At 39.7% G+C, this 18,575-nt stretch overlaps 1 protein-coding gene across 1 annotated transcript in view; it reads right to left on the reverse strand.

The window, feature by feature from the left end:
- Positions 1–913: 913 nt before the first annotated feature.
- DCT (dopachrome tautomerase) overlaps positions 914–18,575 on the reverse strand; it is a 39,459-nt gene continuing 21,797 nt past the window's right edge. Inside the window, exons 7-8 of the mRNA XM_070380856.1 lie at positions 5,120–5,321; positions 914–1,092 (exon numbers count right to left, since the gene is read on the reverse strand). Coding sequence (XP_070236957.1) covers positions 914–1,092; positions 5,120–5,321 — 381 coding nt within the window. The remainder of the gene's footprint in view (positions 1,093–5,119; positions 5,322–18,575) is intronic.

The following is an 18,575-nucleotide window of genomic DNA, read 5'->3' on the forward strand; positions in this document are numbered from 1 at the left end:
TTCAGCCAAATGATCAGGGCAATGGAATGCTAATCAAATTGTCTCCTGTTCAGGCTTAGAAGCTCACCAAACTTCTCCAGTCAGACTTTCCCAGAAAGAGTGATGCTGTACTCGTTAATAAGTTCAAAAGAGTATATTAATCAACTAGATTAATTTAAACTAATTTAATCCTCGTCTGTTCACTTACCACTATAGGATCAATGTTTATTCAGCTATTGATTCTTGTGACAGCTCTGCTGTTAAGAACTGCAGACCCTTTATAAACTCTGGAACATCTAATTTATAAAAGAGAACCAAACTGATCATTCATTCATCCATTCTTATTCCCATATGGAAAATAAGGCCTCTTTTCATCTTCAAGGCCATTTTAAAGACTGGAAAGAAAAAGAAAAAAGAAGCCTCGGGAAGATGATCAAGAATCCACCTAAAAGCATAGATGATTACGCCTAAAAGAGACCTTGGAGACTCAAGCAGCACCTGCCACCTTCCTGCCCTCCTTTACAAAGGAAGAAACATGAGTTAAGAAAGATGTAACCATGACCTGGTCCAGTTCTCAAATTACACTGACCTGCATATTTCAGTGAGTCCACTGTATTGATTTTGGGGGGGATCAGAACACGAGGAGGCTTAATCAGTCAGTATGGGGATTATTATCAGATACCACCAGCTGTCATCAGCTGTACCTTTGTTTGATGGTAGAGATACCCTCAAGCACTTTAGCTTGTTTGTTAAGCAAACAAGCAAACCAGAAACTAGAGTTTCTACACATCTTCCTTACTTGGGATCATCACCATAGCAGGAGGGGCTACGCCAAAGCTCTTCAACGAAAGGAAGAACAGTGAGGGTTCATTTGCAGGTTGTCCGTCAGAACTATGGCTTGGTCAGCCTCTTCTCTAGAGCAAGGTGTGAGCATCTAGGCTTCTTCGGTGTATCTTTTGTTGCTTAGCTGTGTCTCCACTAAGGGTGTATACCCTTTTCGAAGTCGTCTATATTGAAGGAAAAGAAGCAATGCAAAAAGGACAACCAAAACCACGAGCATCCCCGTAACCACTGAGAGCACTGTGGTCCAATCTGGAGTTTCTTCAACTGAAATTAAAGCAGAAGAAAAGAGTCTTACAATTGGGGTTTTCATCAGCTGAACACTCTTAGAAAAGGGAAGAATAAACCAATTTGTCTTTTACATGTGCTTTTGTTGATACGGCAAAACTACACTGACTGGAATAAAATTTTTCTCCTTCCTTATGAACTATTTATCATATCCATAACTTTTTTTGTGTGTGGAAGTGGAAAATGACATTCCATTGTTTGAATATAGCTTATTGTATTTTAAAAATTCCTTACGATAAATACTTATACAGAATAAACCCTCCAAGGAAGTATATAACTACTTTTGTGAGTTAGAAACTCATTTGTAAAAGTGCATTCTAAAATGGTATCTGGAGAACTGCAAAATATACAACAGCCAGGTCTAGAAATTCTGCTGTTGTCTCTACCTTTTTTTATGGAGTGATAAGTGAGTAAGACGGATGAGACTGGAGATTATAACAGGGGTCATTCAAGAGCAAGAGTAGAAGAAATTTGGACCCATTTAAATAGTTGTGAATAAAATTGGGATCATTACATGATAAATGCAATCCTCTATTTAAATATATTTTATAAGCACTTTTCCAAAAAATTAATGGATTTCACTTCTAATGTATTTATGCCTATTTGTCGTTTCCTTAAAAATTATCCTTGGGCAGTTGTTCTTAAAATCAGTTTTTCTGAAGTGGGTTCTTGTTCTGTACTCTACACTTCTCTAAATGTAAGACTGTCCTTCTAGTCCTTTCTCTCCAGTCTCACAGAGGACCCTGACTCATCCTGATGGGGTTTCCCCAAAAGGATTTTAATTTGTCTTTTCCTGCAACAATTGCCATCCTCATCTTCTTAAAATACAGGTTTTTATTCCGTCATTTCTTTGTTCAGGAGCCAAAAATGATTGTCTTTTGTTATTGTCCAAACTCTTCTGCCTAGCTTTTTTAAAAATTACTTTTTTTTTTTTTAATTGTGGGAAAACATATATGACACATATTTTATCACCTTAACCATTTTTAAGTTCTGTGACATTAAATACATTCACATTGTTGACATTCCTCACCACTATTCATCCATAGAACTTTTTTCCCTGCAAAACTGAAATAATAATTCTCTAGTCCTCCATCCCTTCCCACTCTCTAGCAACAAGCAACCACTCTTTCTGTGTCTATGAATCTGACTACTATAGGTGCCCCATACAGTGGAATCATATAGGTTTTATCCTTTTGTGATTGGTTTATTTAACTTAGCATGTCTTCAAGATTCACCCATGTTACAGCATGTGTCAGGACTTCCTTCCTTTTTAAGGCTGAATAATATTCCATTGTGTGTATGGACCATATTTTATCTGTTGTTATTTTGCTTATCTATCAGTGGGTACTTGGGTTGCTCCCATCTTTTAAAAAATTATTTATTTTTAATTGGAGGATAACTGCTTTACAATAGTGTGTTGATTTCTGCCACACATCAATATGAATAAGCCATAGCACACATATGTCCCCTCCCTCTTATATCTCCCTCTTATTGCTTCCACCTTTTGCCTTTTGTGAATAATGCTGCTATGAATAGAGGTGTACAAATATCTACTGGAGTACTTGCTTACAATTCTCTGGGGTCTATGCCCAGAAGCGGAATTGTTAGATCGCATGGTAAATCTGTGTTTAATTTTTTGAGGAGCTACCGTATTGTTTTTCACAGAGCCTGTGCTAACATTCCCACCAGCAATGCATGAGGATTCCATTTTCTCCACATTCCCATCAACACTTGTTATTTTCTGCTTTCTTGGTAGCAGCCATCCTAATGGGTATAAAGTGGGATCTTATTGTGGTTTCTGCCCAACTTTTACAGTCCCTGATAACCAGGCATTCTCTCAGATCCAGCCTTAATTCACAGTTAATTACTCAAGCCTTTCACTGCAGCCAGGTTTTCTTCTCATGGTCCTCTATATGGACTACATGTGTCTGTCATAGTCCTGTTCCCTGCCTGTCTTCAATCTAAAATGCCCCTTTCTTTCCCCCAACCTACCTAAAACCACCATCTCTTTTTTAAAAAACCTTTTTTCTTTTTTTGACCACACGGCACAGCATGTGGGATCTTAGTTCCCCGTCCAGAGATTGAACCTGAGTCCCCTGCATTAGAAGACGTGGACTCAACCACTGGACTCCCAGGGAAGTCCCTCCATCTCTTTAATCCAGTTCAGGACCCAGCTCCTTTCCCAAATCCCTCTCTCCCTTCTTCAATCTTGGGTTATAGTTATGTGGCCTCAGAGAGGACGTAAATTTTTGTCAAACCAATAAAAGAATGTGGTTTGTATCTTCTAATGAGTTAATGCATTCTGGGCATATTTAGACTCTCAGGTTATATCTGTTAATTGACTGATGTCAGAGGCCATGGAAGCACGGTCAGAAGCACATGCCAAACTTTCTGATTATTATTATGTTCAATCCCAGAGAAATGAGAAAAGTTTCAAAGAGACATTCTCACCTCAGCAGCCCAAAGAAGAGAAACTTCAAATCAGTAAAGAGAACAAGGTGCAGTAGATGTAGTACTGGAAGGGAAAACAGAGGGCAGAGTTCAGGGTCTGAAAGGTTTTGAAAGTTGAGAGAGAAGGGGGCAGGGAGGGAGTAAGACACCAGGGGAGAGAGATGTGACCTCAGAAATGGTCGATTACTTTGCAGGCTGAGATTTAGAGAAGACAAAATAGACATTAATGGGAAAATGCCATCAGCACATAGGCTGTGTGTTTTTCAGCTTCTTGACAAATTAAGAGATTTTTTTTTTTTTTACTGTTTTACCTTTCCTTTATCAACCTGTCCGAAGGTTGAATGGCACATGGAGCTATACTGGGGCCTGGGCAAATTAAAAAAAAAAAGGATGCCCCTACATTTATCAAAACATCTTTCTGTATTTTGAACGAAGTGGAAAAGCTAATAAAAAATCTACAACTTAAAAACATGACTTCAGGACTTCCCTGGTGGTACAGTGATTAGGAATCCACCTGCTAATGCAGGGGACATGGGTTCGATACCTGGTCCAGGAAGATTCCACATGCCTGTGCAACTACGCCCATGCACCACGATTACTGAGCCCGTACTCTGGACGCAACATGCCGTATCTCCAGAGCGCTACAGCTACCGAAGCTCACATACCGAGAGACTGTGCTCCACAAGAGAAGCCACTGCAGTGAGAAGCCTGAACACCGGTCATCGCTCACTGCAACTAGAGAAAGCCTTCGCAAAGCAACAGAGACCCAGCACAGCCAAAAATACATAAGTAAAATTATTTTTTTAAAGAATAAAAACATGATTTAAAAATTTCATTTAAAAAAGTGTACTCATGAAGTCCCACACAGCCCAATCTACTGGCAGGTCATTGTCATCTTTACAAACCCACCAGGCAGGGGTGGTGTGGGTTAACTGGGAAAAAAAATAAATGGCCTACTTACAAACTAACACACAGATATAAAACAAACAACAGCCTGGCTTTAAAATTTTGATACTGTATTCAACATGGATTTTTTTTTTTGGCATTAATTTGGGTTTTTGATAATATTGCATTATATAATTACTTAGCTCAATTACTTAATTTTTGGCTTCCCTTTGAACTTTGTGCCTGAGGCAAGTGCTGCATTTGCCTCACCTTAAACCCAGCCTTGCCTTTAAGTAAAGATCTCTAAGAGGTCCTGCTAGTCACCATCCATCTGTGGCTACTGCATTTTGATTTTATTGGTTAGGCATTTCAAACCATGGCTGGTTTTCAACTGTCAGATCAGGTGCAATTGTAGATACTTGCCCTGAAATAAGTTCTCTTAACAACTTTCAATTTTCTAAAACAAGAGTCATCCAACAGTCCCTTTTCTGATGTTTAATTGGTAGTTTAAAGGCTCATTTTGTAACTATACATACCTAAAAAATTGCCAATAAACTTAACTAGATCTGAGCACTTCAATTTAAGGTCTTGATTTAGAAGAAAAAGAAAGGAAAAAAGAAAAGAAAGCCTCTTTAGAAGATTAATGAATCAGGCATTTAGAAGTTGCATTAGTTACCTGGCAGATCAATGGCATAACTGTAGCCAAGTTGGTCTGCGGTTAAAAAGAGTTCCTCATTAGTCACCGGAGGGAAGAAAGGAACCATGTTATACATCCGATTGTGACCAATGGGTGCCAGCTCCCGAGGCCAGGCATCCACAGGGGGATTGAATCTTTTCATCCACTCGTCAAAAATGGCATCAGTGAAGGAATGAAGGACCTGCAAGACAGTTGAACGCAGTGTTAACACCGATGGATGTGTGTTCAGTCACTAAGTCATGTCTGACTCTTTTGTGACCCCATCGCCTGTAGCCTGCCAGGCTCCTCTGTCCATGGGATTTCCCAGGCAAGAATACTGGAGTGGGTTGCCATTTCCTTCTCCAGGGGATCTTCCTGACCCAGGAATAGAACCAGTGTCTCCTGCCATAGCAGACGTATTTTTCACCACTGAGTCACTGGGGAAGCCCTGCCAATATTGATGGAGCTGTTCTAATCGGGCCAATCTAATTGGAACTTTCTCTAAAATGAAATGAAGTTGGTTTTTCTCGACATCAGGAACTTCTTGGTGACATACCCACTGGCAAGATCCCCTGGAGAAGGGAATGGCAACCCACTCCAGTATTCTTGCCTGGAAAATTCCATGGACAGAGGAGCCTGGCAGACTATAGTCCATGGGGGCAGAGTTGGACATGACTCGGGACTAACACTTTGCTTTTCACTTTCAAGGCTGTATGGTATATCACTCCATAAACCCCTTTGTTAAGTGAACAAAGTAAGGTTCATGTTGCAGATGCAGCACTGGTTTAAGAATATTTGAGGCCTTCAACAAATTCATGTTAATTATTACATTCAGAAAAAAAGGCAAGTATGATCAGATATATAGTGCAGCCAATATTCAGATGCTTTGCTTTTAACAAGGAAGAAAGGAGACATTGTGTTTACCGATAGTATAAAACAAATGGATAATTAAAAGAAAGAAAGAAAACATCCAAAACGGGTCTTCAAATTTCTCCCACCCTTCTAGGTGCTCACTGTATAAGCCTCTCATTTGAATTCTCAGTGTTAGGCCAGCAAAAAAAAGTCTAAAAACGTTGTGCATAGTGCTGTTTTATTTTCTCAAGAAAGCTGTCAAAGTCCTTTTCAAAGACAGCAATTATTACGTGTTTTAAAATATTAACAGCAAAATTTCACATTTATGGTCCTGATTTTGCAATAGGACACAAACATGAGCGTTCAGCCCAGGCCGTTAGAGGTCCTCTTTCACTCCTAGTGGTTCAGGGAGCCCAGGGACTCCGTCTGATTTTCCTTCCCTCTGCCTGCAGGGTCTGTCGGTCACTCCAGGGCTTGTCACATAGGGGAAAGGAGATATTTACTTCAGTAAACACAGGTTAAATGAATTCATTTATCCGTCCACCAGTATGGCACTGGTGAAGTTATACTACCACTTATTTGTTTATCAATTTTCCATAATGAGACTCCTAACCCCTAAAAGTCAGAGATAAGGTCTTTTCACCTTTGGAATTTTAGGCTTAGTCTATAACTTGGACAGAGTCGATGTTTAATAAGTTTCTGTTGGCTGATGGCAGTGCCATGCAAAGTACTTTTATATTTTGTACAACTCATCCAAGGGCTTCCCTAGTGACTCAGATGGCAACAAATCCATCTGTAACGCAGGAGACCCGGGTTCAATCCCTGGGTCGGGAAGATCCCCTGGAGCAGGGCTTGGCAACCCACTCCAGTATTCTTGCCATAAAGAAGTCTGATCATTGAAGAACTGATGCTTTCTAACGGTGGTGCTGGAGAAGTCTTTTTAGAGTCTCTTGGACAACAAGAGATCAAACCAATCAATCTTAAGGAAACCAACCCTGAATATTCACTGAAACGACTGATGCTGAAGCTGAAGCTCCAATCCTTCGGCCACCTGGTGTGAAGAGCCGACTCACTGGAAAAGACCCTGAAGCTGGAAAAGATTGAGGGCTGGAGGAGAAGAGGGTGACAGAGGGTGAGATGGTTGGATGGCATCATCGACTCAGTGCACACGAGTTTAAGCAAACTCCAGGAGAGAGTGAAGGAGAGGGAAGCCTGGCGTGCTAGAGTCCATGGGCTTGCACAGAGTCAGGCACAACTGAGCAATTAACAATTTCACTTTCTGGTTTGTACTACTGCTGCTTATTTAGTAGATAATAGTTTCAGATTTTACCCGAGGTTCCTTGTAGCTTTCTACCTGAATTGTCTCACGTGTCTACATTCACGATAGTGAAAAGAATCAAGTGATTTACTGAAAGGATTTTTTTCCTGAATGGATTTTTAAAGTTCATGGCAAGTATGAAATGAAAATATCTCCTGCCATATTAATAAACAAGACATGTCACAACCATCAGCGATTTCTGGCCTCCGAATGGGCATGAGGGCTCCTAAAACTGCTGCCACACACCACCCCCCGTGGTGATTGCTGAGGAGCTGGGAGAATCCAGGAAGCAATAAGAACAAGGAAACAAGATTGACCCCAGATAGTTGAGGCGCATATGAAAGGAATGAATTCAGTGAGCCCAGAGGCTTACACCGTCCCATGCACAGAATGCTACATTCCTTAATTTGATACCTGATCTTTGATGTTAAGACTGCCTGTTCCCTTTGTTGCAAACTTGTATATAGCAGGACTTTCCCTCCTGCCTTCTTGGAGCAGTTTTCTCAGAGCCACTGAGATGCTGTCTCCTGGACTCGGAGTCCTAAACATTCCCGCCAAATAAAATAACTCTACTTTTAGGTTGTGACTGTATTTTTTGGTCAATACAAGATACATGTTAAAAACCAAAACATCAAATTGTAAGACCTGGGCTTTCACAGAGAGAAAATATTTTCTGAGTTCTGAAATCTTGTCTTTGAGTCACAGAATTTAAGCCCCGAGGGAATAAAAGGCATCAAGCTTATTGAATGAGCAACAGCTTTGAAGGAACACATGATAATTCGAGAGATCATGTCTCTCACAAGTAGAGTTCAGGAGAAGTTCCTCTTTGAGAAGGGGCATTAACTCTGGAAAAGGAGCTGAGCGTTAGCTGTTGGTGTAGGTCTCTGAAAACAATATCACGTGCGGTAAAATTCTGGGAGCTCCAGATAAGGTTAGAAGTTTCCAGAGAGAGCTCCATGCTCCAGGTCTGGCCTCAGGAGCCTGCCTCAAGTGTGGAGCCTGAGCAATAGATGCGCAATGTCTAAGAGTAGCAAGCACTATTGATTGCTTACCAAATAGCCTTTCTCCTCTTCTTTCTCGGTAACTTTTTGGTGTTTGTGGTGAAGCAATGTGCCAAGTTATCCATGAGATTTAGCTGGAAATCACTGGCTAGGACTTCTAGGTAATCTTGTTAAAGATGGTTGTCTCAGCTTAAAAGGGGCCCCTTTTCCCTCTCCATCCCTCCTCGCTTCCTGGAACATGGGTGTGATGGCTGAAGCTGCAGCAGCTATCTTAGCAGCCCGCAAGCAAAGCTAAGAAGCCACTCACCAAGGATGGTTAAGCAGAAAGACAGAGGGAGTTGATGATGACTATGGAGATACTATACCAAGGCTGAGCCACCTGCCACCGGAGTTCTTTTACACAAAGAGAAAAATAAACCTCTTTATTTGTTGCTTAGACTTCTGTAATTTTGGTTTTCTATTTTAAGCAGTTGAACCAAGTGCTAACTGATACACAGAAAAAGGCGTGTATCAGAATGTACTTTCTAAGAAAGGCCGCACAATATCTCTTAAACTTTTAGAAACCATCTGAGTTGAAGTCAGAGATCAAACTGTGATTTAAAAAAAAAAAAAAAAAGAGAGAGAGATAAGAGAATCTCAGGGCAGAGAAAGATGTAGAGTCAATGCTGTAAGAGGCAGATAACTGGGTGAAAACACCAGAATTCACCAGGTGTGGAAGGGTAAACAATTAGGGAGGGGATGAGACTCTAAAGAAATTCATAATTTGGAGGGCAAGAACAGGGGAAGAGTAATAAGGAGAAGATTATAGGTCTCAGATGAGCCCTTAAACATTATCCAATAAAAGCTCTAATAGGAACTACATACAGATGAACCAATTTATAGAATGTAGTTTAAAAAAAAAAAAAAAAAGGCCAGCATATGCCAAGGAGATGCAAAATAGGCAAGAGACAAAATTCTGTGAGCAACAATGTATCCAGAGGCTAGAAAGATAAGCAGGGCAACAGGGAGCCTAGGTATTTTTGATAAAGTTGTGAACATTGTTCCTAAATGAAATAACCTGAATTGCTTTTGATAAACCAGTGGTATTTTTGTTGAAAAGTGTTATTCACTTAGTCATCTCCGACTCTTGTGACCCAAAGAGCTACAGACCGCCAGGGTCCTCTGTCTGTGGGATTTCCCAGCCATTCCCTTTTCTAGGGGATCTTTCCAACCCAGGGATCGAACCCAGGTCTTCTACACTGCAGGTGGATTCTTTACCATCTGAGCCAACAGGGAAGCCCCACCTTTGTTGAACACAGGTTGAAAATAAGCTACTATCTCTGTAAACATAATTCGAGGGCATAAATAAAAGCAAAAGCAAAGTAAAAGTAAACTGCTGTTGCCTTCTATCTGCTATAGAGATTTATACTTATATTTTAGCATTAATAATTGAGTGCCTCAGAAATGAGGTTACAAATTTTGGTACACAAACTTAGGCTATCTTATTCCAACAAAGTAAACATAGGTATAGGAAGGAAAAAATAATGCTAAATTTCAACTTGCAAAGCAGTATTGAATAAAATGTGATTACATGGGCTTTCAAGGTAAAAATTTTTTAATGCAACCTTGCAGAAGAAAGCAATTGATCAACAAGTACTGTGCTTAGAGGCATAAAGAAACTTAATAAAGTACAGGGAAAACATGCATATCTTTCTCAAGATCACTGGAGGATAAAGTTACTAACAACCTTCTCTCTTGTCATTGTTGTCATTTAGTCGCTAAGTTGTGTCCAACTCTTTTGTGACTCCATAGATTGTACCCTATCAGCCTCCTCTGTCTACTGGAGAGGGTTGCCATTTCTCCAGAAGATCTTGCCAATTCAGGGATCAAACTTGTGTTTCCTGTATTGGCAGGCAGATTATTTACCACTGAGCCACCTAGGAAGCCAACCTTCACTTAGGGGACTGAAAATTCAGATTGCTGCCACGTGGAATCTCTGACACAAGAAGAGTATTTGTGCCTACAGCAAGATTGCTATGGAATATTTATTTATTCTTGCCTTCTTCTATCAAGGATTTGAAGCATGGTATAGCCAAGATGTTGGTTTTATATACCTAAAGAAGCCATACGTAAGAGGCTTGAAATAGTTACATAACACTCAATTTCTACTTAGCTGACTACTAAGCTCTCCCACCGGAGAAGGTAATGGCACCCTACTCCAGTACTCTTGCCTGGAAAATCCCATGGGCGGAGGAGCCTGGTAGGCTGCAGTCCATGGGGTCGCTAAGAGTCGGACACGACTGAGCAACTTCCCTTTCACTTTTCACTTTCATGCATTGGAGAAAGAAATGGCAACCCACTCCAGTGTTCTTGCCTGGAGAATCCCAGGGATGGGGGAGCCTGATGAGCTGCCATCTATGGGGTCGCACAGAGTCGGACACGACTGAAGTGACTTAGTTTAGCTTAAGCTCTCCCACAGGGAGATGAGTACTCCATAGGCAGCACATTTAGTGAGAGACAAGAAACCACCAGAGAAAATGGGCATTTGAATAACAATAGAGTCTCCTGGACAGTGCTAAGCCCAGATGGTATTTCTCATTTTACTATAATTTTCTTTCCCTCTCCTTCTCTACCTGCTCTCTCATTGCATCCTGAGCAGACAGAATGGAAGGTATTTTTTCAGGCAGTTTGGAAGAGTTACCTAAGGAAAGCACCCTTTCTGCATAGCTTTGTATGATAGCATTGTATACAAAATACACATATGTATACATATAATTATATCATATACATTGTATACAAGATATAATAATATGCATATAAAAGAAATAGCAAGAGCATTAGGAATTCAGCTGCGATATCCCTGAGAAAGAAAGCTTGTAGTTTAAGCATTAAATTTTGAACAGATGCAAACAGAGGACTACGGGAGAGTTCTGCTGTTAATATGTCAGCTTTAAAAGATGTGACCAGTTTGGCATACATCATAGGCAAACAATAAGGATTGAAAAGAGACCAGGGTGATGTTAGAAGAGATTCTAAATAGGAACTGAGATACTCCCAGGCCATTCGAGGCTAAAGAGCCTCCAAAGCTCTAAGAGAGGAACTCAAATCAATGCTAGAACCATCTTAGATATGTATATATATTATGGTTTGCCATTATATTACTTAATTCGTCAATGTGCTGAGTTGCTCAGTCATGTCCAACTATTTGCAACCCCATGGACTATAGCCCACCAGCCTCCTCCATCCATGGGATTCTCCAGGCAAGAATATTGGAGTGGGTTGCCATTTCCTTCTTCATAATTCATCAATAATGAAGTGTATACAGTTCATCTCTTAGGTTTAATTCTTCTGCATAGACTATGTGTTTATCCTTATAAAATTTAGACTTGAAAAGAACCCTTTCAGCTCCATTTAACCATTTAGCATGTGCAAGTTAAAGATCAAAACATCCCTATAAACTATTATTTATAAAATAAGCTACAAGGATATACTGTAAAACACAGGGACTATAGCTAATGTTTTTAAATAACTCTAAGTGTAGTATAATCCTTAAAAATTGTGAATCAGGGCTTCCCTGATGGTACAGTGGTTACAACTTTGAGCTTCCAATGCAGGGGGCACAGGTTTGATCCCTGGTCAGGGAACTAAGATCCTACAAGCCACATGGTGCAGCCCCCCCCAAAATAAATAAATAATAATTAAAATAAAGTAAAATGATATAAAAAGAAACCCACTTCTGTATAATTTTTAAAAATTTAATTAGGAATCACTAAATTGTATACTTGTAACATACAATATTGTACATCAAGTATACTTCAATAAAGAAAATAAATAAGAGTATATCATGATAGAATGTGTGATATACACTTCAGTCAAGAGTATTTCTTGTACTTAATTAAATATTATTATGCTTTTCAATTGTTAAGAAAAATAAAATCACCCCCTGCCCAGAACTGAGCCTATGGAAACCCTGACATCCTGGAAGATCCTGCCCCAAGGAGGTGGCCAGCCACCCTTGCTGGTACCTCAGCTCTTGCAAAACTCACCAAGATGGTAGGAATTAGCAGCTGTCTATTTCAGGTATTTAAAAACACATAGATTCAATAAAATAAATGTGACATTTTAAAAACATGAATCCTTACTCATGATAAAATCAATGCCCTATCTTTCCAAAAGTCAAGCAAAATCATTTAGACCCACCTCTTCACCAATTAGTGTTAATTCCCTGGTGGCTCAGAGGGTAAAGCGTCTGCCTGCAACGCAGGTAGACCTGGGTTCTATCCCTGGGTCGGGAAGATCCTCTGGAGAAGGAAATGGCGCCCCACTCCAGTACCTTTGCCCAGAAAATCCCATGGGCGGAGGAGCCGGGTAGGCTACAGTCCATGGGGTCGCAAAGAGTCGGACACGACTGAGCGACTTCACTTTCACTTTCTTTCCCATCAACATGATCTAACAGGACAAAATGTCCTCAGTGGTCATGAAAGCAATCGTGAAGGGATCAAAGGAAGAACTGTCTAAACAGACAAAAGGCAAAATTGCAGCTGGAATACTCAACGTGGGGAAATTTTTGAGTAGAAAACTTTTCTTATAATCTCTGCTCAGCCACTTACATAGGGTGTTGTACTCCCCTTAGCCTCTCTGAACTTTATTGTCCCCATATTTACCACACACGGTTTTGTGAAGTTAAAAAATTATGTTTACATGGCGTCTAGTGACACAGTAATAAGTGCTCAATAATCTGATATTCTCCTCACAAGAGTTTACTGCACATCAACCGAGTACTAACCACTAACTAACCTACATACCTAACCACTGATGCAGAGGTTGGATGTGGTATTAGTTATAATGTGAGCTTCCCTTAAGCTAGTGAACCCTAGAAAACACAGTAAAATTTTAAGATTCTTTTTATGTGGACCATTTTTTAAATCTTCATTGAGTTTGTTACAATATTCTGTTTTATGTTCTGGATTTTTGGGCCTGAGGCATGTGAGATCTTAGCTCCCCAACAGGGATGGAACCCATCCCCCCTGCATTGGAAGGCTAAGTCTTAACCACTGGACTGCCAGGGAAGTCCCCTAAGAACACATTTTTATATGAACAGAGTATTAGGTTTCGAAGAAAAATAAAATATTTAAAGAGGATGTTTTATTTGTTGCTAACTTTGGGGGCTTCCCTCATAGGTCAGTTGGTAAAGAATCCGCCTGCAATGCAGGAGACCCCAGTTCGATTCCTGGGTCAGGAAGAGCCCCTGGAGAAGGGATGGGCTACCCACTCCAGTATTCTTGGGCTTCCCTTGTGGCTCAGCTGGTAAATAAACCACCTGCAATGTGGGAAATCTGGGTGTGATCCCTGGGTTGGGAAGATCCCTTGGAGAGGGGAAAGGCTACCCACTCCAGTATTCTGGCCTGGAGAATTCCATGGACTGTATAGTCCGTGGGTTCGCAAAGAGTTAGACACGGCTGAGCCACTTTCACTTTACTACACAGAGAACAAAGCATTTCACTATTTCTCTTGAAAGTGAAAGTGAAAGTCGCTCAGTTGTGTCCGGCTCTTTGCAATCCCATGGACTGCAGCCTGCCAGGCTCCTCTGTCCATGGAATTCTCCAGGCCAGAATACTGGAGTGGGTAGCTGTTCCCTTCTCCGAGCGATCTTCCAAACTCAGGGATAGAACCCAGGTCTCCCGTATTACAGGTGGATTCTTTACCACCTGAGCCACCAGGGAAGTCCTAATTCTCTTAAGAACTTTTCATTTTTTTTTCTCTTCCCAGAACTCATTATCCTACGTGAACAGACAGACCACAGAAAAGAAAATGCAAAAGGTTCCTTAAATATGTGAAAAGATGCTGAACTTCATTTAGAAGAAAAGAAATGAAAATGAAACTCACTGAAATATTTTCACCTATCAATTGGCAAAATTGGAAAAGGTGATAATATACCAGGCTAATGAGAGAGAGTGGAGGAGCTATCCCTCTGCTACGTAGCTGGGTAGAGGAAAAAAATCATTCAACCTTCCACAGGGCAATTTGGCAATATCTACCAAATTTCAAATGCATTTATTTCACTTTTCAGCCAGTAATTCTCTCGCTTATCCTATATGTTCATTTATTGCTGAATTGTTCATAAACCAAAAGATGAGAAACCACCTAAACATCCATCAGTAGGAGACCAATTTGGCAGTGAGTTCATGCTAGAGATGGAGAAGGAAATGGCAAGCCACTCCAGTATTCTTGCCTGGAGAATCCCATGGACGGAGGAGCCTGGTAGGCTACAGTCCACTGGGTCGCAGAGAGTCGGACACGACTGAGCGACTTCACTTTCACTTTCACTTCATGCTAGAGAATACCATACGTGTGTGCTCAGTCATGCCCATGTTATTTGTGAACCTATGGACTGTAGTTTGCCAGGCTCCACTGTCCATGGAATTTTCTTGGCAAGAACACTAGAATGGGTTGCCTTTTCCTCCTCCAGGGGATCTTCCCAACCTAAGAATGGAACCCGTGTCTCCTGCATTACAGGCAAATTCTTTATCACTGAGCCACTTGGAAAGCCCACAGAACAGCATGCAGCCTTTTAAAAGAAAAGTGTTTAAAATAAGTAAAACAAATAAAGAGTAAAAGTCACAGAAGTGTCTATAGTATACTTTCATTTGGATAATGAAATATATAAAGAAATATATAATGTGCTTGTATATTTATAAATTATATCTGGAAGAATAAAGAAAAATGAGAATGGATAGCTGGGAGCTGATATTGATAAAGGGATTTCATTTTATGCCTTTTTCATTTGAACCTGTTATGTGCATTATATGTTATAAAGTTTTTAAATTAAAAAATTTAGGAAACTACATAACATTCAGAAAATATGTGCATTATATTGGCTACGGTCAAACATATAAGAATATGAAAGGAAATAAGCAAGAATATTAAAATGGAATTATAGGCACTTTAAAATATTTTTGCCAATATATCTGCAATTATAAATAATTAAAAATCATTAAATGGTTAAAAAATTTTAAATTGACATAAAACAACATTATTTTCAATACTCAAGGTATTTGTCTAATTACAACTTTTCCTTTTAAAAAAGATAAATAAAGTAGATCCATTTTTAAGTGCTCTTGAGGGGAGAAAAGCAAGGCCCTATATACTTTTTTTTAAAAATTTCAACTAACTCATAATAATTCAGAAATATTTATACTTGCTATTGTGACCTATTAATTTTATTGAAGTTTAGGAAAATAGAGTCAGACAAGATTTTACAGGCTTAACTTGGTGTAGTCCATTAGATCTTCATTTTTAGAAGCTCATTTTTGGGAATTCCCTGGTGGTCCAGTGGGTAGGACTCTGAAATTCCACTGCAGGGGGCACGAGTTGGATCTCTGGCTGGGGAACTAAGATCCTGCAAGATGCATGGCACAGCCAAAATACAACAAAAAAACTCATTTTCTCTTTTCTTGCTTTATATTCTTAAATTTCTCTCTTATCCAAATGATTGTCATTATTAAGAAATATAAATAAATAGTAAGGATTTACTGTATAGCGTAGGGAACTATTTTCAACATCTTGTAACAATCTAATAACCGATAATAAAAAGAATCTTAAAAAGAATATATATATATACATATACACACATTTGTATTAGTTTCAGGTGTAAAGTGATTCAGTTACATATATAATATACACAAAGTGAAAATGAAAGTCTCTCAGTCGTGTCTGATTCTTTGCGACCCCGTGGACTATACAGTCCATGGAATTTTCCAGGCAAGAATACTGAAATGGGCAGCCTTTCCCTTCTCCAGGGGATCTTCCCAGCCCAGAGATTGAACCCAGGTCTCCGCATTGCAGGCGGATTATTTACCAGCTGAGCCACAAGGAAGCCCATAATATATACAATAATATATGTAAATAAATCAACTATAGCTCAATAAAAAAAGAAATAAATATAAATGATAATAAGGCTGCTGGTATGTCTTATTCCATTTAGAATTTTAATGTAAAAGGTGAAGAACAGACACATGAGCTACTCAGTGATTATTAACTGTGCAACCTATTAATCTCCCCACCAAGAATTAAAACTTGCCGAATGTACCTTTACTAAGAGGTACATTAGTAATCCAAATACATCGTTAAGAATATTTTCTTTAGGAATTGGGCACAAAGTCATTAATCCTCTAACATAGTTTCTTTCATGGCAGTTAACTATTTAACTTTGCAGTCTATTGGTTTCCCTCCTTTTTTTCTTTTCTAGGTTACACCCAAATTTGATATCGAAAACAGAACTATTTAGCATTCCTGTGACCTAATCTTACTTTCCATGATAAATGTGTGCATTTCCTTCAATTACCTTAAAATTAGAATTTCAGAGATTGGTTCAGAGTATTTCCTGCATTTTAACATGACACCTTCTTATACTCATTTCGATCGAATACAAATGTGTGTTTCTCTTGCTTGAAGAGATTTCACAAAAAACAAATTTAATAAATGTCATATGCAATATGTTTGCATAAATTTGAAATTTCAGAAGCCATAACTCTGTAACCTTAAGTGCTTTCACCTGGGTCTCAATATTGTTGAAGCTGAATTGGCTTCAACATGAAACTCTTTGTCAATAGCCTAAAGTAATAGTGAGTTCTGGAACTGGTGCCAAAACATTACTCCTTCTGTGCCTTCAAAGAAAGGCTGTGGCTTTTTGTCTATTTATATGCACATAACTTATACCAAGGAAAACAAATTTTTAAATATTAAAGGTATTAAAAGTAATGAAGACAAGGATGATAAAACATCTTGTGTCTTTCAACTAATGTAAGTCACGGAATCCCACGTCCACAAAATCATAATGTGGGCTTCCAGCTAGAGCAGGAAGAGAAAGATGACTGAAGAGATATCTGTACTACACAGAAGACATTGATCCCTTCCAGTGGGGGTTGACAAACTAAAGCTTGCTGGGTAAACAGGGCTCACTATTCTTGTAAATAAAGTTTTATTAGAACACCACACTTGTAGGCAGATAGGAGATGGATGGTCTGAAAGAAAAGAACCAAATATAGCTTTTTGACATAAAAAAGACCATTTTAAGTCTAAACCATTTTGCCATCTAGGCCTGGCCACAGTGTTTGCCCTTGAACAAGCCTTATGAAGATTTTAAATGAACAAAAAAACAAATTGACTGTTACCAGACAAGAGAAGTAACAATAGCAAAGGTAACAAATCAGTTGTAAAGACTCTCCGTTCTGTTTTAATATTAAAGATTAGCCTCAAGCACTTTCCTGAGCTGTTCTGAAGAATCTAAACCCTCAACCACTAGATGAGTGGAGCCTAGGAGATGATGATGTTAACCTTTTCTCACTTGAAACTTAAGCTGGGACTAAAGCTAAGTCCAACTAAAGCTTGGACTCTGTCAACCTTTGCTCCAATTCTGTGCTGAATCCCGGGTGGTTCAGCTGGTAAAGAATCTGCCTGCAATGCGGGAGACCTGGGTTTGATCCCTAGGTTGGTTGGGAAGATCCCCTGGAGAAGGTAAAGGCTACCCACTCCAGTATTCTGGCCTGTATAGTCCATGGGGTCGCAAAGAGTCAGACTCGACTAAGCGACTTTCACTTCAGTTCACTTTATGCTGAATTCTCCTATGCACAAGTCCCTTCATGAATATTCATGTACCCTTAGCTTAAAACGTTCCCAATTTTGCTATTCCTCCAGGAGACGCTGCTTTGGGAAAGACCCCAAATGTTCTCTTTACTTGCTATAAGTAATAAATCCTTCCTTCTCCCAATTGATCTTTGGCTTGGCTGTGTTTTCTGGCTAAACATCCACCAAGAGATGATCCCAGTTTTGGGTAACACACTCACTTGTTCGTGTATTGTCTATGGCTCCTTTCCTGCTACAGCGGCAAGGCTGCACACCTACAACAGAGGCCATCTTGTCTGCAAAGCCTAAAACATGTGCTATCTGGTCATTGACAGAAAAATGTTGTCAAGCCCTGCAGATTTAGTAGGGTTTCCTCAAAATACTGCTGCTGAGTCATGTCCCACCCTCTGAGACCCCACTGAGGTGGGACTGTGACCCATCAGGCTCCTCTGTCCATGGAATTCTCCAGGCAACAATATTGGAATTGGTTGCCATTTCCTCCCCTAGGGGATCTTTCCGATCCAGGGATCAAATCCATGTCTCCTGCATTACAGATGGATTCTTTACTGACTGAGCCACCAGAGAAGCCCACTTAGTGGGTTTCCTCAAAATAAGGAGATAAGATTTGGCAATCCTTGAAACTTAGGACCGAAAATCAAATTACTAGCCATCACCACTGTTA

This window comes from Bos mutus, chromosome 12 (genome assembly GCF_027580195.1).
Source record: "Bos mutus isolate GX-2022 chromosome 12, NWIPB_WYAK_1.1, whole genome shotgun sequence".
NCBI lineage: Eukaryota > Metazoa > Chordata > Mammalia > Artiodactyla > Bovidae > Bos > Bos mutus.